We start from the raw sequence: 17,097 nt of genomic DNA on the forward strand, positions 1-17,097 counted from the left end.
CCCTGTCCCTGCCTCTGTCTCTGTCTCTGTCTCTGTCTCTGTCTCTGACCCTGTCTCTGTCTCTGTCTCTGTCCCTGTCTCTGTCTCTGTCTCTGTCTCTGACCCTGTCTCTGTCTCTGTCTCTGACCCTGTCCTTGACCCTGTCTCTGTCTATGTCTCTGCCTCTGTCTCTGACCCTGTCCCTGCCTCTGTCTCTGTCTCTGTCTCTGTCTCTGACCCTGTCTCTGTCTCTGTCCATGTCTCTGTCTCTGTCTCTGTCTCTGTCTCTGTCTCTTTCTCTGTCTCTGTCTCTGACCCTGTCTCTGTCTCTGTCTCTGACCCTGTCCTTGACCCTGTCCCTGTCTCTGTCTATGTCTCTGCCTCTGTCTCTGACCCTGTCCCTGTCCCTGCCTCTGTCTCTGTCTCTGTCTCTGTCTCTGTCTCTGTCTCTGTCTCTGTCTCTGTCTCTGACCCTGTCTCTGTCTCTGTCTCTGACCCTGTCTCTGACCCTGTCTCTGTCTCTGTCTCTGTCCCTGTCTCTGTCTCTGTCTCTGTCTCTCTGTCCCTGTGTCCCTGTCCCTGTCCCTGTCCCTGTCCCTGTCCCTGTCCCTGTCCCTGTCCCTGTCCCTGTCTCCCGGTCTATTCATGTATTCATGGACCACGCTCAACAACCTTCAGTACAGAGTGTATTAATGGACCACGCTCAACAACCTTCAGTGCTGGCCATTCTGGTGGTTTAGTTGGTTAGTTAGAGCATAGTGCTGCTGGCCATACTGGTGGTTTAGTTGGTTAGTTAGAACATAGTGCTGCTGGCCATACTGGTGGTTTAGTTGGTTAGTTAGAGCATAGTGCTGCTGGCCATACTGGTGGTTCAGTTGGTTAGTTAGAGCATAGTGCTGCTGGCCATACTGGTGGTTTAGTTGGTTAGTTAGAGCATAGTGCTGCTGGCCATACTGGTGGTTTAGTTGGTTAGTTAGAGCATAGTGCTGCTGGCCATACTGGTGGTTTAGTTGGTTAGTTAGAGCATAGTGCTGCTGGCCATAATGGTGGTTTAGTTGGTTAGTTAGAGCATAGTGCTGCTGGCCATACTGGTGGTTTAGTTGGTTAGTTAGAGCATAGTGCTGCTGGCCATACTGGTGGTTTAGTTGGTTAGTTAGAGCATAGTGCTGCTGGCCATACTGGTGGTTTAGTTGGTTAGTTAGAGCATAGTGCTGCTGGCCATACTGGTGGTTTAGTTGGTTAGTTAGAGCATAGTGCTGCTGGCCATACTGGTGGTTTAGTTGGTTAGTTAGAGCATAGTGCTGCTGGCCATACTGGTGGTTCAGTTGGTTAGTTAGAGCATAGTGCTGCTGGCCATACTGGTGGTTTAGTTGGTTAGTTAGAGCATAGTGCTGCTGGCCATACTGGTGGTTTAGTTGGTTAGTTAGAGCATAGTGCTGCTGGCCATACTGGTGGTTTAGTTGGTTAGTTAGAACATAGTGCTGCTGGCCATACTGGTGGTTTAGTTGGTTAGTTAGAGCATAGTGCTGCTGGCCATACTGGTGGTTTAGTTGGTTAGTTAGAGCATAGTGCTGCTGGCCATACTGGTGGTTCAGTTGGTTAGTTAGAGCATAGTGCTGCTGGCCATACTGGTGGTTTAGTTGGTTAGTTAGAGCATAGTGCTGCTGGCCATACTGGTGGTTTAGTTGGTTAGTTAGAGCATAGTGCTGCTGGCCATACTGGTGGTTTAGTTGGTTAGTTAGAGCATAGTGCTGCTGGCCATACTGGTGGTTTAGTTGGTTAGTTAGAGCATAGTGCTGCTGGCCATACTGGTGGTTTAGTTGGTTAGTTAGAGCATAGTGCTGCTGGCCATACTGGTGGTTTAGTTGGTTAGTTAGAGCATAGTGCTGCTGGCCATACTGGTGGTTTAGTTGGTTAGTTAGAGCATAGTGTTGCTGGCCATACTGGTGGTTTAGTTGGTTAGTTAGAGCATAGTGCTGCTGGCCATACTGGTGGTTTAGTTGGTTAGTTAGAGCATAGTGTTGCTGGCCATACTGGTGGTTTAGTTGGTTAGTTAGAGCATAGTGCTGCTGGCCATACTGGTGGTTTAGTTGGTTAGTTAGAGCATAGTGCTGCTGGCCATACTGGTGGTTTAGTTGGTTAGTTAGAGCATAGTGCTGCTGGCCATACTGGTGGTTTAGTTGGTTAGTTAGAGCATAGTGCTGCTGGCCATACTGGTGGTTTAGTTGGTTAGTTAGAGCATAGTGCTGCTGGCCATACTGGTGGTTCAGTTGGTTAGTTAGAGCATAGTGCTGCTGGCCATACTGGTGGTTTAGTTGGTTAGTTAGAGCATAGTGCTGCTGGCCATAATGGTGGTTTAGTTGGTTAGTTAGAACATAGTGCTGCTGGCCATACTGGTGGTTTAGTTGGTTAGTTAGAGCATAGTGCTGCTGGCCATACTGGTGGTTTAGTTGGTTAGTTAGAGCATAGTGCTGCTGGCCATTCTGGTGGTTTAGTTGGTTAGTTAGAGCATAGTGCTGCTGGCCATAATGGTGGTTTAGTTGGTTAGTTAGAGCATAGTGCTGCTGGCCATTCTGGTGGTTTAGTTGGTTAGTTAGAGCATAGTGCTGCTGGCCATAATGGTGGTTTAGTTGGTTAGTTAGAACATAGTGCTGCTGGCCATACTGGTGGTTTAGTTGGTTAGTTAGAGCATAGTGCTGCTGGCCATACTGGTGGTTTAGTTGGTTAGTTAGAGCATAGTGCTGCTGGCCATACTGGTGGTTTAGTTGGTTAGTTAGAGCATAGTGCTGCTGGCCATACTGGTGGTTTAGTTGGTTAGTTAGAGCATAGTGCTGCTGGCCATACTGGTGGTTTAGTTGGTTAGTTAGAGCATAGTGCTGCTGGCCATACTGGTGGTTTAGTTGGTTAGTTAGAGCATAGTGTTGCTGGCCATAGAGCATGTTCCATAATGTTCTGCCCTACTGATCCCAACCCACCAACATTGTCCTTGTCCCCATCTGGCCCCTCCGGCACTATTTCAGCTCCAGGGATCATGACCCCTAACCTTAAACCCCATCCATGAGTGTGACCTTCCTCTGGGGACAGACAGAAGGGTCACCATCAGTGTGATTGGCTCTGTTTAACAGGAGTCCTTTCAGTCATGTTTTAGGAGGTGAGTTGAGCTCCTTCCCATGGTCAACTCCAGTGGTGTAGTGGAGGAAAAAACGCAAATAAAAGCAGTTTACACACTTGTTTAAAAAAAAAATTATGCGAGGGTTTTCCTTTTTTGCGGAAAAATGTATTGAAAGTATAGAGAGCGTTCATTTATTCAGCGCCAACAGCGATCAGAGTTTACCCACCTATTTTTGTACCACTCCATCACTGGTCAACTCCCTTAGTTAGTCTACGCCCCAGCCAGACAGACCTACACTCTCTCTCCCTGTGGTAGTAGGAGGTGCTTGGTCTTGGGAGGCTACAGATGCCGTATCTTCATTTGATCATCCTGTTGTTGCAGGAATTTTCCTTCACAGCAGGAAATGCAAACGTTGCAGCGTATTCAAGGATTAAAAAGGCTTCTGAAGTTTGTAGTTTCCACTTTAACATTTCAGACTGCCCTAATGAAAAATGTATCAACACCTACAAAAAATGTTTCCATTAATTATGATCCACATAATAAGTCACATTTCCTGTTGCAGCAGGATTATTTTCCTGCTGTGAGAAACTGGGTCAAATTAAGATACGACATCTGTAGTAGTAGTAGTAGTAGTAGTAGTAGTATCAAATCAAATCACATTTTATTGGTCACATGCGCCGAATACAACAGGTGCAGACATCACAGTGAAATGCTTACTTACAGCCCTTAACCAACAGTGCATTTATTTTTAACAAAAAAGTAAAAATAAAACAACAACAAAAAAAGTGTTGAGAAAAAAAAGAGCAGAAGTAAAATAAAATAACAGTAGGGAGGCTATATATACAGGGGGGGTACCGTTGCAGAGTCAATGTGCGGGGGCACCGGCTAGTTGAGGTAATATGTACATGTGGGTAGAGTTAAAGTGACTATGCATAAATAATTAACAGAGTAGCAGCAGCGTAAAAAGGATGGGGTGGGGGGGCAGTGCAAATAGTCCGGGTAGCCATGATTAGCTGTTCAGGAGTCTTATGGCTTGGGGGTAGAAGCTGTTGAGAAGTCTTTTGGACCTAGACTTGGCACTCCGGTACCGCTTGCCGTGCGGTAGCAGAGAGAACAGTCTATGACTAGGGTGGCTGGAGTCTTTTACAATTTTGAGGGCCTTCCTCTGACACCGCCTGGTATAGAGGTCCTGGATTGCAGGAAGCTTGGCCCCAGTGATGTACTGGGCCGTACGCACTACCCTCTGTAGTGCCTTGCGGTCGGAGGCCAAGCAGTTGCCATACCAGGCGGTGATGCAACCAGTCAGGATGCTCTCGATGGTGCAGCTGTAGAATTTTTTGAGGATCTGAGGACCCATGCCAAATCTTTTCAGTCTCCTGAGGGGGAATAGGCTTTGTCGTGCCCTCTTCACGACTGTCTTGGTGTGTTTGGACCATGATAGTTCGTTGGTGATGTGGACACCAAGGAACTTGAAGCTCTCAACCTGTTCCACTACAGCCCCGTCGATGAGAATGGGGGCGTGCTCAGTCCTCTTTTTTTTCTTGTAGTCCACAATCATCTCCTTTGTCTTGGTCACTTGGTGGTAGTAGTAGTAGTAGTAGTAGTAGTAGTAGTAGTAGTAGTAGTAGCAGCAGTAGTAGTAGTAGTAGTAGTAGTAGTAGTAGTAGTAGCAGTAGTAACAGTAGTAGCAGCAGTAGTAGCAGTAGTAGCAGTAGTAGTAGCAGCAGTAGTAATAGTAGTAGTAGCAGTAGTAGCAGTAGCAGTAGTAGTAGTAGTAGTAGTAGTAGTAGTAGCAGCAGCAGTAGTAGTAGTAGTAGTAGTAGTAGTAGTTGTTGTAGTAGTAGCAGTAGTAGCAGTAGTAGTAGTAGTAGTAGTAGTAGCAGCAGTAGTAGTAGTAGCAGCAGTAGTAGTAGCAGCAGTAGTAGTAGTAGCAGCAGTAGTAGTAGTAGTAGTAGTAGTAGTAGTAGAAGTAGCAGTAGTAGTAGTAGTAGTAGTAGCAGTAGCAGCAGCAGTAGTAGTAGTAGTAGTAGTAGCAGCAGTAGTAGCAGCAGTAGTAGCAGCAGTAGTAGTAGCAGTAGCAGCAGCAGTAGTAGTAGTAGTAGTAGCAGCAATAGTCATGAAACTGATCTCAGGCAGAGGTCGACCCTCGCTTTTAATTCGCACCTTTTCCGTGTACCCCAGAGAATGAAAGAGGTTCTTCAACAAAAATTGTCGGTAGTGTTGGCAGCGAAAACTGCACACTGGAGCTGGTAGCTAGCTAGCTACTGCTACTTGCTACTGAAGTTAGCAAGGCAAATTGAAATAAATTGCACAAAAATAAAGTTATAAAACCAACTATCACTTTTTATCTCTATCCAATAATGTCACCAACTCACCAAGCTTCTCAACACATAGTACCCCCCCATAATGCTCTGCGGCACAACCCCAATACAACACACTAGGTTCATTCTCTGATCCTAATCCTATGATTGGATGGACAACATGTCAGTTCATACTGCAAAAGCTTTGATTGGTTGGAGGTCGTCCTCCGGAAGTGGTCATAATTACCATGTAGGTCTATGGAAGGGGGTGAGGCCTACGAGCCTCCTAGGTTTTGTATTGAGGTCAATGTACCCAGAGTAGGACAGAAGCTAGCTGTCCTCCGGCTACACCATGGTGCTACCATACAGAGTGCTGCTGAGGCTACTGTAGACCTTCTTTGCAAAACAGTGTGTTTTAATCAATTATTTGGTGACATATGAATATAATTTAGTATAGTTTTCTCTAAAAAGGATACCTTTTTTTGTGTTTCACTATTTAATTTTTATGACATTTCACTGAGGAGGATGGTCCTCCCCTTCCTCCTCTGAGGAGCATCCACTGACTCAAACTGGATAAAGGTTCAGTAACTCAAACGTACATCTCTCTCTCTCTCTCTCTCTCTCCTAGCTGGTGAAGTTATGTAGTGGTATGATCGAGGCGGGCAGGGCGTACGTAAGTGCCAACAAGCTGTTTGTCAACGGCATCAAAGACCTGTCTCAGCAGTGCAGGAAGGAGGAAATGATCTCTGTAAGTACACTGTTATTACACTGCTATTACACTGTTACACTGCTATTACTCTACTGTTACACCGCTGTTACACTGTTATTACACTTACACTGTTATTACACTGTTATTACACTGCTATTACACTGCTATTACACTGCTATTACACAGCTGTTACACTGTTATTACACTGTTATTACACTGCTGTTACACAGCTATCACACTGTTATTACACTGTTATTACACTGCTGTTACACCATTATTACACTGCTGTTACACTGATGTTACACTGCTTTTACACTGTTATTACACTGTTATTACTTAGTAATATAAGTTATTATTTTTCAGTAGATTTGACCAGAAAAGTTATTATCAATCTATCATTGAGTTGGACATGCATTTAGGGCAGTATTCTTACTTGTGATGGGGTGTGCTGAATTTAGGGGAGAGCAGGGGTAATGGTAACACCTTGAATTTCTCCAATAAGAACCAAGCTAGAGGGATGAAACTCATACAGTACATGCTTGGGATGGCCATACGAACGGACGTTAGTATTCAATTACTTGGGAGAGTATTCATATAAAACAAATTTTTTAAAGCATTTTTGGGGGGGGTAAAAGGCTTTGTCTAAAATTAAATTTAATTATCTATGTGAGATTTCTACATGGCGTACAAGGATAGACCATGACAATCTACATTTGAATAAAACAACAGTTTGATGACAGTTTTTATGAGTCCACTATGGCTGTTGCGGTGACCGTATTACCGCCACACCGGCGATCACGACTCATGAAGGCAGTCAAATTCCACATGTCATGGTAATTAGTCTTCTCCAAGCTCTGATGCTGCTATTAGTCATTAGTAACCTACAAAACTTGCTAACTGCCTGGTACTCAGCACTCTATTGTCCCTCTAATCACTCTGTCATCAATGCAAATGTATTCGAAAATCTAATCAAACACTTCATGAGAGCCCATGAACTCATGTTGCGCAACATTTCTATAGGCTATGTAATTGCGGGGAAAAACTGAGTGATGGCCACTAATAAAAAGACGAGGATCCCATCAGCTTTCTATAGGCTAGGCCTACTCATCCCAAACCATCTCAATTGGGTTGAGGTCTTGGGATTGTGGAGGCCAGGTCATCTGATGCAGCACTCCATCACTCTCCTTCTTGGTAAAATAGCCCTTACACAGCCTGGAGGTGTGTTGGGTCATTGTCCTGTTGAAAAACAAATAATAGTCCCACTAAGCCCAAACCAGATTGGATGGTGTATCGCTGCAGAATGCTGTGGTAGCCATGCTGGTTAAGTGTGCCTTGAATTCTAAATAAATCACAGACAGTGTCACCAGCAAAGCACCATCACACCATAACACCTCCTCCTCCATGCTTTACGGTGGGAAATACACATGCGGAGATCATCCGTTCACCCACACCGCGTCTCACAAAGGCAAAGGGTGGCTATTTGAAGAATCTCAAATATAAAATATATTTTGATTTGTTTAACACTTCTTTTGGTTACTACATGATTCCATATGTGTTATTGCATAGTTTCGATGTCTTCACTATTATTCTACAATGTAAAAAAGTACATATATGTGTGTTTGTTAGTTAGCTAGCTAGCTAGCTATACAAACAAGTTAAAACTGCACACCTCTGAGAACAAGCCATCTGGACCAGTTTACAGCTAATTATGCTAGTTAGCTAGCTAAATCAAGGGCGAGGGGGTGTGAGAGAAACATCTCCACACAGACGCGCGATCAATTACTGACTGGGAACATTTTCACGCTGGGAATATTTTTACATGACAACAGGCACTACCAGATGGATAGATCAGTGGTTCCCAAACTGTGTGGCGCGCCCCCTAGGGGAGGCGCAAGGGGTCGGCAGAGGGGCCGCCGGGGTCTCAATTTACTGTTGCTAGTCGTAATAGTAGAATGCGCAAGGTGCAATTTCGAAATTGGGTAGTGTATCGTTAGTTTTCCACTTGTCACGTCAGTCACTGCATACCTTAGAGAACTATTTATAACTTGTCCGAAATTTCCAGATCAACTAGCCCATGTCGGCTAACGTTTCTTAGCTAGGTTTCTTTGCCCATAGATTTTGTTGTAATGTTTGAGTAACTCAAATATCACATAAATACACATTAGACAAAATGTATAGAATTGCAGGAAATAATCTTGAAACCTGCAAAATGTTCTCTCTGCCAACAAGAAAGGTGTGAACAATTTGTGTCATGAACAGTGCTTGTGCCCATAGAAATAGATGTGGTGCGCGCAGGGGCGCGGGATGTTCCCCAATGCTGGAAGGGGGCCTGAGTGAAAAGGTTTGGGAACCCCTGTGATAGATTACCTATGGCAGCAACAAGTTTGTCCGACTAGCGCGAGTCGGTTTGGCTACGTTCTCTCTCTCCCTCCGTGCCACACACAGACTGTCACCGGTGGCGTGTATTCATGGATGTTAAGGGAAGCCAGGCTTCCCCAAATATTTGACCAATATTTTTTTTTTAATGATAAAATAATTGATATTTCGTCCCTTTACATTTAAAAAAAATTGTTTGTCAATTCGCAAGTGGCTGAATCTCACCGGAGAAATCATCCGAGCAAGGGAAACAGCACCCCTCTGTCTCAGTATGTGTAGCCCATGTATCTGATGCTGTCTGGACCAAAAGAGGATGACATGTTGTCACGGTAGCATTTGATTGATTGATGCCAGCAAGCAAATACAATTAGCCAATCAGTGTTGAGCTGAGCTCAACTGTGGGTTGTCCTGGTGCAGCAAAACGCCTCCCAGGGGAGGCCAGTTTGGATTTGGCTTCACACCAATCAAATCACATCCTGAGCAAAACGTCATCATTGTCAGAAAAAACGTGTCTGTTTCTGGTTTGCTTGTGTTGATGTCATGCAGTAGCTAGCTTACTCAATTGGCCCTTTCCTAAGCCATGGATGGAGATGGGGATTTGGACTTGTGGTTTTGACTTAATTCTCTGTACAGGCCAATGATTATGATGGCGATTCTGATCTAACCATAAATGTATATATTGTGCCACTGGCCTGAGACGATTGAAGTTCAATATGTAGCCTAGTTGTAGCCTAGTAGGCTCACGTTAACTAGCTAGCTAACTTAGCTGGTTCATTGTTGCCCACATTAACTAGCTAGCTAACTTAGCTGGTTCATTGTTGCCCACGTTAACTAGCTAGCTAACTTAGCTGGTTCATTGTTTCCCACATTAACTAGCTAGCTAACTTAGCTGGTTCATTGTTGCCCACGTTAACTAGCTAGCTAACTTAGCTGGTTCATTGTTACCCTTGCGAGGAAATTAGGCTAGCAAGCATTTTAGCTTCCTCTTCTCTCTCACCCCCACTGCCCACCCTTCTGCTGAAACAAGCAGAGCGCAGCGCAACGGCTCTCTCTCTCTCACGAACAAGTTTCCATTGAAGTGTTGTTTTTTTTACACATGCATTTCGACTATCTGGATATCAGAAAAAATATCATGATATTATTCGAATACTGAAATCATTTCAAATGTCCATCCCTATTACATGCCCATGTAGGTTACATGCCCCTGTAGGTTCTCTACCTGCTTGAAAAGTTACAGTAGATATCTCACTATTTGCACATTTTATGGGCAAATGTTTGTTTTTTTAGGGGTGAAAGTATTTTTTATTTTTATCGGCTGTATTTTTTTATATTGCCCTGGAGCATTAATGTCCAAGATTTCCAACTAGCGTCATTTTCATCATTATCTGTTGGCTAAACATTGACATCAATGACATGTCACTATTGCTGTCTCTTGCTATGAGGTGTTGGCTGCTGAGTTGGGGGCAATTATAACGCAGTGTTACATGTGTCACGTTCGTTGAGAGTCGGGTCGGACCAAGGTGCAGCGTGAAAAGCGTACATGTTTATTCACCCAATAAACATACAAACCAAAACAAGAAACAACGTAATGTGAAGTCCTCAGGCTATACACTATACACGCCTAAACGGAACAAGATCCCACAATACACAGCAGGCAATGGGCTACCTAAGTATGATCCCCAATCAGAGACAACGAGCGACAGCTGCCTCTGATTGGGAATCACACCCGGCCAGACATAGAAATAGAACACTAGAACGTAAACATAGAATATCTAACATAGATTTCCACACCCTGACTCAACAAACAAGAGTTCTATAGGTCAGGGCGTGACAACGTGCTAGCTGTACCTGAAGACATCCAGTCTTTGTGCTAAGCTAGCTAGCGTTATCTCACGAAACAACCTCTAACTTACTTCATATTATACACAGATACATACAAATGGTATCCACAAGTTCATCTGACTGGGGAAGTAGATCAAATGTATTTGTTTTAGTTTTTTTTCCCATTTGGACACTTTAAAATGAGATGGTGCATCTCGAGAGATTTTATCCCGCAAAACTTTTAAATAAAATAAATAGCTTAATTGCTAAAATCCTGAACTATCCCTTTAAAATGACCCTGAGCCAAATCATGAAAACAAATTATTTTAACTTTAAGATTGTATAAATTATACATGAATTATACAAATAGTAACTTTAAACAGCTTTGGGTAAAAGAAGTGAGTGCCAAGGAAGTTGTAAACAGATATAATCTGGGACCATCAGACTATTAAGGTCTTTTGAGAGGAACCAAATGGCACAGACATGCACAAATATGGGTGTTACTGTAATTATTGGTTATGTGCGTATAAATAATACTCATATTTCTTGCAAAGTCATTACATACGTCTATGATAATATGATAATTCATGAACATTAATGTTTTTGAAGTTAAGTGAATTAATTATTTTTTATTTTTTAGTTGTTACATTTGACCCCAGCTAATGTTACAATTGCCCCTGCCACGGGGTCAAATGTAACATGCTGACTTTTCGGATTAAAATCAATCCGATCATCTTATGTACCAACATATACAGTGGGGAAAAAAAGTATTTAGTCAGCCACCAATTGTGCAAGTTCTCCCACTTAAAAAGATGAGAGAGGCCTGTAATTTTCATCATAGGTACACGTCAACTATGACAGACAAAATGAGATAAAAAAAATCCAGAAAATCACATTGTAGGATTTGTAATGAATTTATTTGCAAATTATGGTGGAAAATAAGTATTTGGTCAATAACAAAAGTTTCTCAATACTTTGTTATATACCCTTTGTTGGCAATGACACAGGTCAAACGTTTTCTGTAAGTCATCACAAGGTTTTCACACACTGTTGCTGGTATTCTGGCCCATTCCTCCATGCAGATCTCCTCTAGAGCAGTGATGTTTTGGGGCTGTCGCTGGGCAACACGGACTTTCAACTCCCTCCAAAGATTTTCTATGGGGTTGAGATCTGGAGACTGGCTAGGCCACTCCAGGACCTTGAAATGCTTCTACGAAGCCACTCCTTCGTTGCCCGGGCGGTGTGTTTGGGATCATTGTCATGCTGAAAGACCCAGCCACGTTTCATCTTCAATGCCCTTGCTGATGGAAGGAGGTTTTCACTCAAAATCTCACGATACATGGCCCCATTCATTCTTTCCTTTACACGGATCAATCGTCCTGGTCCCTTTGCAGAAAAACAGCCCCAAAGCATGATGTTTCCACCCCCATGCTTCACAGTAGGTATGGTGTTGTTTGGATGCAACTCAGCATTCTTTGTCCTCCAAACACGACGAGTTGAGTTTCACTAGGTCCCCCGTGTGGTTCTGGGATTTTTGCTCACCGTTCTTGTGATCATTTTGACCCCACGGGGTGAGATCTTGCGTGGAGCCCCAGATCGAGGGAGATTATCAGTGGTCTTGTATGTCTTCCATTTCCTAATAATTGCTCCCACAGTTGATTTCTTCAAACCAAGCTGCCTACCTATTGCAGATTCAGTCTTCCCAGCCTGGTGCAGGTCTACAATTTTGTTTCTGGTGTCCTTTGACAGCTCTTTGGTCTTGGCCATAGTGGAGTTTGGAGTGTGACTTTCTGAGGTTGTGGACAGGTAACAAGTTCAAACAGGTGCCATTAATACAGGTAACGAGTGGAGGACAGAGGAGCCTCTTAAAGAAGAAGTTACAGGTCTGTGAGAGCCAGAAATCTTGCTTATTTGTAGGTGACCAAATACTTATTTTCCACCATAATTTGCAAATAAATTCATTAAAAATCCTACAATGAGATTTTCTGGATTTCTTTTTCTCAATTTGTCTGTCATAGTTGACGTGTACCTATGATGAAAATTACAGGCCTCTCTCATCTTTTTAAGTGGGAGAACTTGCACAATTGGTGGCTGACCAAATACTTTTTTCCCCCACTGTAAATGGTATGAATGGAGACAGATGTTTAGCATGACTGGCCTTGTTCAAGTGGTCTCTGAGCAACAGAATAAAAGAAAAAACATATTTACAATTGCCTCCGCTCTCACCAACATCTTCATGCAAGTCTCCCATTAGCCACGTGTCCATCCACAGTTTTTCTGCGAGTAAAGTCATACCGTATAAGAAAAAAACACGACAGCTGTGATGGAAACAGGACGTTTCGGTACAATTTTATAAATGCAGACAGATCATTTGTTCCTTTGACATGGTGGGGATAGAGTTAGAGTAGAATAGAGTTAGAGTAGATGAGAGTAGAGTAGAGTTAGCGTAGAGGTAGTGTAGAGTAGAGATAGAGTAGATTGATAGTAGAGTAGAGAATGTCTGAAATAGAGATCATTCATCATATTCCTCTAGTCTCTACATTCCTTAACATTTCCCATCTTCAACAATAACAGTTGAAATATAAACAGCATTATCCAGACTCAGACCCTAGCTGGTGAAATATAGACATGTTTTTCTACAGTTGGTGATAATAAGAGAGATTAATGAGAGAGATTTTAGACCTGCTTTACTGTTTCCCACCTAAATGTTTTTCAATACACTGAATTGAACTACATCCTGTACAAGCCTGCTAGCTAGCGGAATTGAATGAATCTCCGTGATTATCTGTAAGTGAACATCGGCTGATTACGGTCATGTCCCCCTGTAGCTCAGTTGGTAGAGCATGGCGCTTGCAACGCCAGGGTTGTGGGTTCGTTTCCCACGGGGGGCCAGTTTGAAAATGTATGCACTCACTAAACTGTAAGTCGCTCTGGATAAGAGCGTCTGCTAAATGACTAAAATGTAAATGTAAAATGTAACCTGTAGGTCTCTCTGTGTCTCTAGGAGTGTCTGGAGAAGTGTGGGGAGAGCCTGCAGGAGATCGTCAACTACCACATGGTAAAACATAAACACACACACAGACCTACAGTGCATTCGGAAAGTATTCAGACCCCTTGACTTTTTCCACATTTTGTTACGTTACAGCCTTATTCTAAAATGGATTTTTTTTAAACGATCCTCATCATAATGACAAAGCGAAACGTTTTTTTTTTTTGTGTGCAAATATCAACAGTTTTTTTAAATAAATACCTTATTTACATAATTATTCAGACCCTTTGCTATGAGACTCGAAATTGAGCTCAGGTGCATCCTGTTTCCATTGATCATCCTTGAGATGTTTCTACAACTTGATTGGAGTCCACCTGTGGTAAATTCAATTGATTGGACATGATTTGGAAAGGCACACGCCTGTCTATATAAGGTCGCACAGTTGACAGTGCATGTCAGAGCAAAAACCAAGCCATGAGGTCGAAGGAATTGTCTGTAGAGCTCTGAGACAGGATTGTGTCGAGGCACAGATCTGGGGAACGGTACCAAAACATTTCTGCAGCATTGAAGGTCCCCAAGAACACAATGGCCTCAATCATTCTTAAATGGAAGAAGTTTGGACAATATTGGACCTGACCTCAACTTCCCCCATAATGCTGTGCTGCAGGATGACACACTCTAAAGTGGAGTCATGCACAGCAAAACATTTCGGTAGGTTCTTTTAAAATCCGTTTTAATTTTTCGCCTAATTCAGTTTTTCTCCCAAATTCCGTTTTCTCAGTTTCGTTTTTTCCAGGTTTCGGAGTTCACGCAATTTTTTTTGGGTTTTCCCTACGTTTTTTTCACACTATCTTAATAGAAAAACAACTAAATTCGAATTTTCTGTGTTCACAACAATGCTTTAAAAATAAATAAAAAATGTTGCCCTTTAATTCAATGTGCATGCCTTGCACTGTTGTTTGCTTAGCGGTGTTTCTGTAGCGCAGTAAGCGGACATGTGATGAGTTCGCAAGTCAAAGGCCCACTTGTGGTGCCACACGTCAGCAAAAAACGAGTCAGTTAACCTTTATTTATTGTAATTTAAATTAATTTGTAGTAGTTAAGTCAATCGTTATTTCAAATAATTTCAGTGACTTCACAGCAATTTTTAGCTAGCTAGCTAAAGAAATTTAGCTAGCTAGCAGGCTCAGCTAAATAAAACTCCTCCTACAGCCACGTCTCATAGTCACGTCATGAGATTTGTAAATGAAAGAGGAATATAATGATATGAATCGAATGGAGTTTCCCATGTCCCCATTTAGAGTATTTCTGGTGCAGATCGAACATCTCTGGAGAGACCTGAAAATAGCTGTGCAGCGACGCTCCCCATCCAACCTGACAGAGCTTGAGAGGATCTGCAGAGAGGAATGGGAGAAACTCCCCAAATACAGGTGTGCCAAGCTTGTAGCGTCATACTCAAGAAGACTCGAGGCTGTAATCACTGCCAAAGGTGCTTCAACAAAGTACTGAGTAAAGGGTCTGAATACTTATGTAAATGTGATATTTCCGTTTTTTAATATTTTTTTAATACATTTGCAAACATTTTGAAAACCTATTTTTGTTTTGTCAAAATGTGGAAAAAGTCAAGGGGTCTGAATACTTTCCAAATGCACTGTTTGCAAGCACACACACACACACACACACACACACACACACACACACACACACACACACACTTTGAGATCATCAACTGCCACATGGTAAGACATGCACACATATACACTCACTCTGTCTCTCTCACTCACTGTCACTCTTACTCACTCACTCTCTCTCTTTTTCACTCACTTGCTCTCTCTCTTTCTCACTCATTCTGTCTCTCTTTCTCACTCATTCTGTCTCTCTTTCTCACTCACTCTGTCTCTCTTTCTCACACACATACACTCATGCATATGCATGAGCGTACAGAGCCTCCAGCCCCCCGCTACCATATGGTAAGACGCACGCACGCACGCACTCACACACACACACACACACACACACACACACACACACACACACACACACACACACACACACACACACACACACACACACACACACACACACACACAAACATTCTGTCCTTCCATCTTGAGTCCAGAGTGTTCTGCTCTGAGCCAGAGTTGGAGAGAACGTTTAGAATCAGAGCACACAGCTGTGTAGGAGATACAGAGAGTACACACACACATCGTGCTGCTTCCATATGTGGTAGACATGATGAGTGCCATGGGGTCTCTGAGCCTGTTAAGCAGGAGTCACAGGTTTGGTAGAGACCTAGTTGTAAAAATTACACACACAGTCTCCTAAACTCTTCCTGTCTATTTAACGGTTGAACCCTTCCTCCTAAAGTCTCCTTCCTGTCTATTTAACGGTTGAACCCTTCCTGCTAAAGTCTCCTAAACCCTTCCTGTCTTTTTAACGGTTGAACCCTTCCTGCTAAAGTCTCCTAAACTCTTCCTGTCTATTTAACGGTTGAACCCTTCCTGCTAAAGTCTCCTTCCTGTCTATTTAACGGTTGAACCCTTCCTGCTAAAGTCTCCTTCCTGTCTATTTAACGGTTGAACCCTTCCTGCTAAAGTCTCCTAAACTCTTCCTGTCTTTTTAACGGTTGAAACCTTCCTGCTAAAGTCTCCTAAACTCTTCCCGTCTTTTTAACGGTTGAACCCTTCCTGCTAAAGTCTCCTAAAGTCTTCCTGTCTATTTAACGGTTGAACCCTTCCTGCTAAAGTCTCCTTCCTGTCTATTGAACGGTTGAACCCTTCCTGCTAAAGTCTCCTAAACTCTTCCTGTCTATTTAACGGTTGAACCCTTCCTGCTAAAGTCTCCTTCCTGTCTATTGAACGGTTGAACCCTTCCTGCTAAAGTCTCCTAAACTCTTCCTGTCTATTTAACGGTTGAACCCTTCCTGCTAAAGTCTCCTTCCTGTCTATTTAACGGTTGAACCCTTCCTGCTAAAGTCTCCTTCCTGTCTATTGAACGGTTGAACCCTTCCTGCTAAAGTCTCCTAAACTCTTCCTGTCTATTTAACGGTTGAACCCTTCCTGCTAAAGTCTCCTTCCTGTCTATTGAACGGTTGAACCCTTCCTGCTAAAGTCTCCTAAACTCTTCCTGTCTATTTAACGGTTGAACCCTTCCTGCTAAAGTCTCCTTCCTGTCTATTTAACGGTTGAACCCTTCCTGCTAAAGTCTCCTTCCTGTCTATTTAACGGTTGAACCCTTCCTGCTAAAGTCTCCTAAACTCTTCCTGTCTATTTAACGGTTGAACCCTTCCTGCTAAAGTCTCCTTCCTGTCTATTTAACGGTTGAACCCTTCCTGCTAAAGTCTCCTTCCTGTCTATTTAACGGTTGAACCCTTCCTGCTAAAGTCTCCTAAACCCTTCCTGTCTTTTAACACGTTGGCTCCTAGGGCTCCTTCCCCTCTCCTCATCCTCACATCTGTGGTCATCACAATGTTTTTATGGTCAGATCACAGGATTTTGGCCTTTTAATAAAATCATATTACTAGTGTTTTGGTGGTTTTGATGTTGACCTAGTTTGTTATCTCAGCTCTAAATAACGTTACAACAGATTTCAGACAGTTATGAAAAACTATCAGAAAATGTTACTGCTGCCAGGTATTCTGAACAGCTGTTTCTAATTTGGAGTGGCTGTGGTACTGTACTTAGTAACGTTGTAATAATTGCATCTGGTTTGGTGTATTCTGGCCATTCAGGGACACCGTACCAGCAGACAGGTGTAGATTAGTGGATGATGATGCTCTCTCTCTCTCTCTCTCTCTCTCAGTTTAACCACG

At 43.0% G+C, this 17,097-nt stretch overlaps 1 protein-coding gene across 2 annotated transcripts in view; it reads left to right on the forward strand.

Moving 5' to 3' along the window:
- The window catches only part of LOC121577893 (arf-GAP with coiled-coil, ANK repeat and PH domain-containing protein 3), a 129,041-nt gene that overhangs the window by 53,834 nt on the left and 58,110 nt on the right, over positions 1–17,097 (forward strand). For both annotated transcript variants that reach the window (XM_041891867.2, XM_041891865.2), the window contains exons 3-4: positions 6,020–6,139; positions 13,302–13,355. In XM_041891867.2, the coding sequence (XP_041747801.1) occupies positions 6,020–6,139; positions 13,302–13,355 (174 nt within the window). The remainder of the gene's footprint in view (positions 1–6,019; positions 6,140–13,301; positions 13,356–17,097) is intronic.

Source organism: Coregonus clupeaformis, chromosome 12, assembly GCF_020615455.1.
Source record: "Coregonus clupeaformis isolate EN_2021a chromosome 12, ASM2061545v1, whole genome shotgun sequence".
Taxonomy (NCBI): domain Eukaryota; kingdom Metazoa; phylum Chordata; class Actinopteri; order Salmoniformes; family Salmonidae; genus Coregonus; species Coregonus clupeaformis.